Source organism: Atta cephalotes (genome assembly GCF_000143395.1).
Source record: "Atta cephalotes unplaced genomic scaffold scaffold00015, whole genome shotgun sequence".
NCBI lineage: Eukaryota > Metazoa > Arthropoda > Insecta > Hymenoptera > Formicidae > Atta > Atta cephalotes.
Genome location: NW_012130079.1, coordinates 68,713 through 72,390, shown reverse-complemented (window position 1 = coordinate 72,390; position 3,678 = coordinate 68,713). Strand labels below are relative to the sequence as shown.

The 3,678-nt window shown below is 28.4% G+C and overlaps 1 protein-coding gene across 1 annotated transcript in view; it reads right to left on the bottom strand.

Annotated features, from left to right (window-relative positions):
- LOC105617926 (sorting nexin-4-like) overlaps positions 1-2,129 on the bottom strand; it is an 8,937-nt gene extending 6,808 nt beyond the window's left edge. The window contains exons 1-5 of the mRNA XM_012199460.1: positions 2,052-2,129; positions 1,447-1,553; positions 1,032-1,248; positions 855-960; positions 559-668 (exon numbers count right to left, since the gene is read on the bottom strand). Of these exons, the coding sequence (XP_012054850.1) occupies positions 559-668; positions 855-960; positions 1,032-1,248; positions 1,447-1,553; positions 2,052-2,129 (618 nt within the window). The remainder of the gene's footprint in view (positions 1-558; positions 669-854; positions 961-1,031; positions 1,249-1,446; positions 1,554-2,051) is intronic.
- Between the last annotated feature and the right edge of the window lie 1,549 nt (positions 2,130-3,678).

Genomic DNA, 3,678 nt, shown 5'->3' with positions numbered 1-3,678 from the left:
CACACACACACACACGCGCGCGCGCGCGCACGCACATACAATAGGGATTTAACTTCTTTACAATTTTTTTCTTACAAATAGGTATTTTACTTCTTTTGGAATTAGATCCTTTTTTCTTTTGATTTTATATAGATTTTTATACAGATTTTTTTTATATAGATTTTATATACATTTACATAGATTTATTAATATATATAGATTTTATATTATTGTATATAGATTGATTTTATATATATTATATATTATAGCTATAGTTGCAGTTCTATATATATAAAATAAAGCTGCAACTATATATCAATATATTCTTAAAACATTCAATCCATAATCAAAAAGTTAATGAATCCAGAAATAACAATATCTAATATTTTTATATTTTTAAATATAACTGTTTTTGCATATAAGAAGTTGCATAATTAAGAAGATATTATTAATATAAACAAAGAAACAAATTATCAAAGATTGCTATTCGTTAAAAAATCATAGATCTGTTTGTTAAAACAAAATATATATTTCAAAATATAATATTTCAAAGATAATAATTTGATTCACAGCTTTTACCTGCAGTTCAATTCCATAATTTTTTATAGTTTCGAACCGTTTGTCTGGTTTTCTCAGTCGCACCGCTACGCTAAGCGCTTTCAGTTTTGATTCTGCGATCTGCAAATAGCCTTTGCAAACAATAATAAATAAATAAATAATTATTACAACAAAAAGCTACCAGAGATATTCTTCAAGTTATTAATTTTTATAGACAAAATCTTAGATAAAAGACTTTATTTAGTTTCTTTTTAACTACTATTTTTTAATTGAATTTTGTAATGATCTTTTCTATTATACACAGAAATAAGAATTACCTGTTTCTTTAACACTTTCTCTCCAACCATCTGTCTGTTGAAGAAAACCCATGAAATGTTCGTCCCGCGAAAGTATAGGATGTGAAGCAACTCTTATAAGAAAATTCTGTATACAAAAACATTTTTTGTTTCCAGTACAACTTTTTTGTACATTATAATTACAAATTAAAAACGTACCTCGAGTCCAGCTCTCCTGCGATCAACAAAGTCGGGGTCGAATGTATCAGTCGTTACTTTTTGCCAAGCATAGAGAACTTTCTTTTCCGGTAACGGTGGTAAAACAATGTACGGATAAGAAATCTCCAGGTAAGCACGGAGCAATTCAAACTCAGTGTATCGCCGCCATAATGAGCTTATCCTAGTCAGCGCGTTTTTGAAATCAGGATCAGTGACTCTGTAAAAAAAAAAAAGAATAGAACTATATGGATAAGGAAAGTTTTTCAGGCAACAGTATTTCCTAAATAAGATCGTATACTTTGAAATAAATATTCGTATACTTTGGAAACAAAAACTTGTATTATTTTAAAATAAATAAATAAATTTTGTTACATATATTATGTTACACGATTCGTATTTTTGCTTTCTTACTCACTTAGTTTCAATGAGGTATACTGTGTAGAATTCTCTTAAATTAAGTGCTCTATTTGCTCTCTTCTCAGCTTCCACTATTGAGATCTCCATGTGATCGAGCAGGCAGTCCTGAAATATTATATATTCACAGGCATTCAACATTCTTCTTTTAATATTCATGCAAGTTTTGAGAGAGATACAACTGTTTCTATCATCCATCTGTTTCCTTATCAGTTATATAAAACTATCACGGTTTTGATGAAGCAAACATTAGTATGCAACAGCTGTATACTCACAAACTTATACAATGTATAGAGGTATTGAGGATTGAGGGAAGAATTGAATACGAGTCACTGACATCAATCGAGAGACGCTACGCAGTGTTCTGATGATCACTGCGCGACATGCACTTCATCTATTTGCGATTTCATTAAAATTAGATAGTTTAATTTAAGCGTCTTTAAATCTGTCTAATCTAGCGAGATCTCGTTTTTTTCGGAATTTCGTAGTCGCAGGCTAACTATGCAGCGACGAACCGAAGCATTGGGAAAAGGTAGTGTACCGCGATGAGAGAACTTATCGATTTGCCACAGACGAATGCGTGTGAAAAACAAGCTAACTCTTTACCTCTTTCCGCGTCTCCATAGCGGTCATATTGGCGTTAGCCTCCCTCTGATAATTGCCGTTTTGAAAGATCTCTTCCATGATTTGCGTCGCCTGTAATTACCTACGGGCCCAGCCAGTAGGACTCCAATTTTAATCTTTCACATCACATTGGATCGCCCGACGTCGACCTACTGCCACCATTGGTTGTATCGGTACTGTCGCGCCGCAGGGCCGCAGAGTACAGTCCAGAGAACTATAAGACAACATGCTGCTGCGCACAATCGCGGCAGTCGACCGAGAAGACGAGAATCATTGAATTATATATACATATAGTTCAGTGGCGATTCCCAGTTACTCATTACCATTATCCCAGATACTCATGTTCACTCATGTTATAACACAAATTCATAAAATTGCGGGAAACATCAAAATTAATGATATCAGACATTTGTTTCTATACGATTTTATGATTCCAGAATTGAATAAGTTAATTTTCTCTACTTAACAAATTAATTTTCTCTAATTGACAAGAAGAGGATCATGGTGAACTCATCACAGATTTTGATCTTCTTTAGTATGATGAATTCATATATCTAAAAAATATATATATATCATATTTGAGCATTTTGTTGAAGGAGTCTTGTATGTAATATTTTTTTAATATATGAAAGGACATTAAACTAATTATATCTGTAATAAATTAAATCTATAAATTGAACACATATTTTGAAATGAGAAAATGAGAATTAGTTTTTACATATAATGCTAATATATATATTTTACAATACTTCCCGATAAAAAATTTTTCATATATAATCATAGATCGCTATAAATTATATTAAAATATATATAATATAATGTATATAATATGTATAAAATATATATAATATAATGATCCATTGTGTAATTATATCCCGCACATAACATGTACCTATCATAGTAATATCACAGAAATATCATTTTTCCATTATAATATTACAAATCTATAATATGAAATCTAGAAATATCATACTGAAATATTATACTGAAATATCACAGCAATATTACAATGTTCGCGAAAATGAATCACAGGAATATTACCGATATATCACAAAAATATCATTATAATATTGTGTAATATTTCTGTGATGTATTTATGTAATGTTTATATTTATGTAACATTTATTGGGAAAAATTAAAATGTTTTAAAGAGAATTTTTAAAAGAATTTATTAAATTGATATTTTTAGTGTTATTTTTAAAATTATTCCATATGATATTAATTAGAAAATAATACTGATTGTCAATACAATAACTATTATATAATATTATAATATTATAATATATAATATTATAATATTATAATAAACTGAAAAAGTTATATTAAACTAAATATCACTAAAATTATGTGTATGTACATATAATTTTGTGATATTTTAATAACGTCTTAATGACATCTCTAATGTCAATAAAACATCATAAAAGCATTATTAATAATGTCATTTTGCAACTTAAACTGTTACATTGTCATAAAATTGCTGATATTTTAATGTTGCTTATATCAATATGTAATACATGTTGATAATATTTCTGTGATATTACATATAATATATGTAATATTATAATATATGTAATATATGTAATATGTAATATTTCTGTATATTGCAATA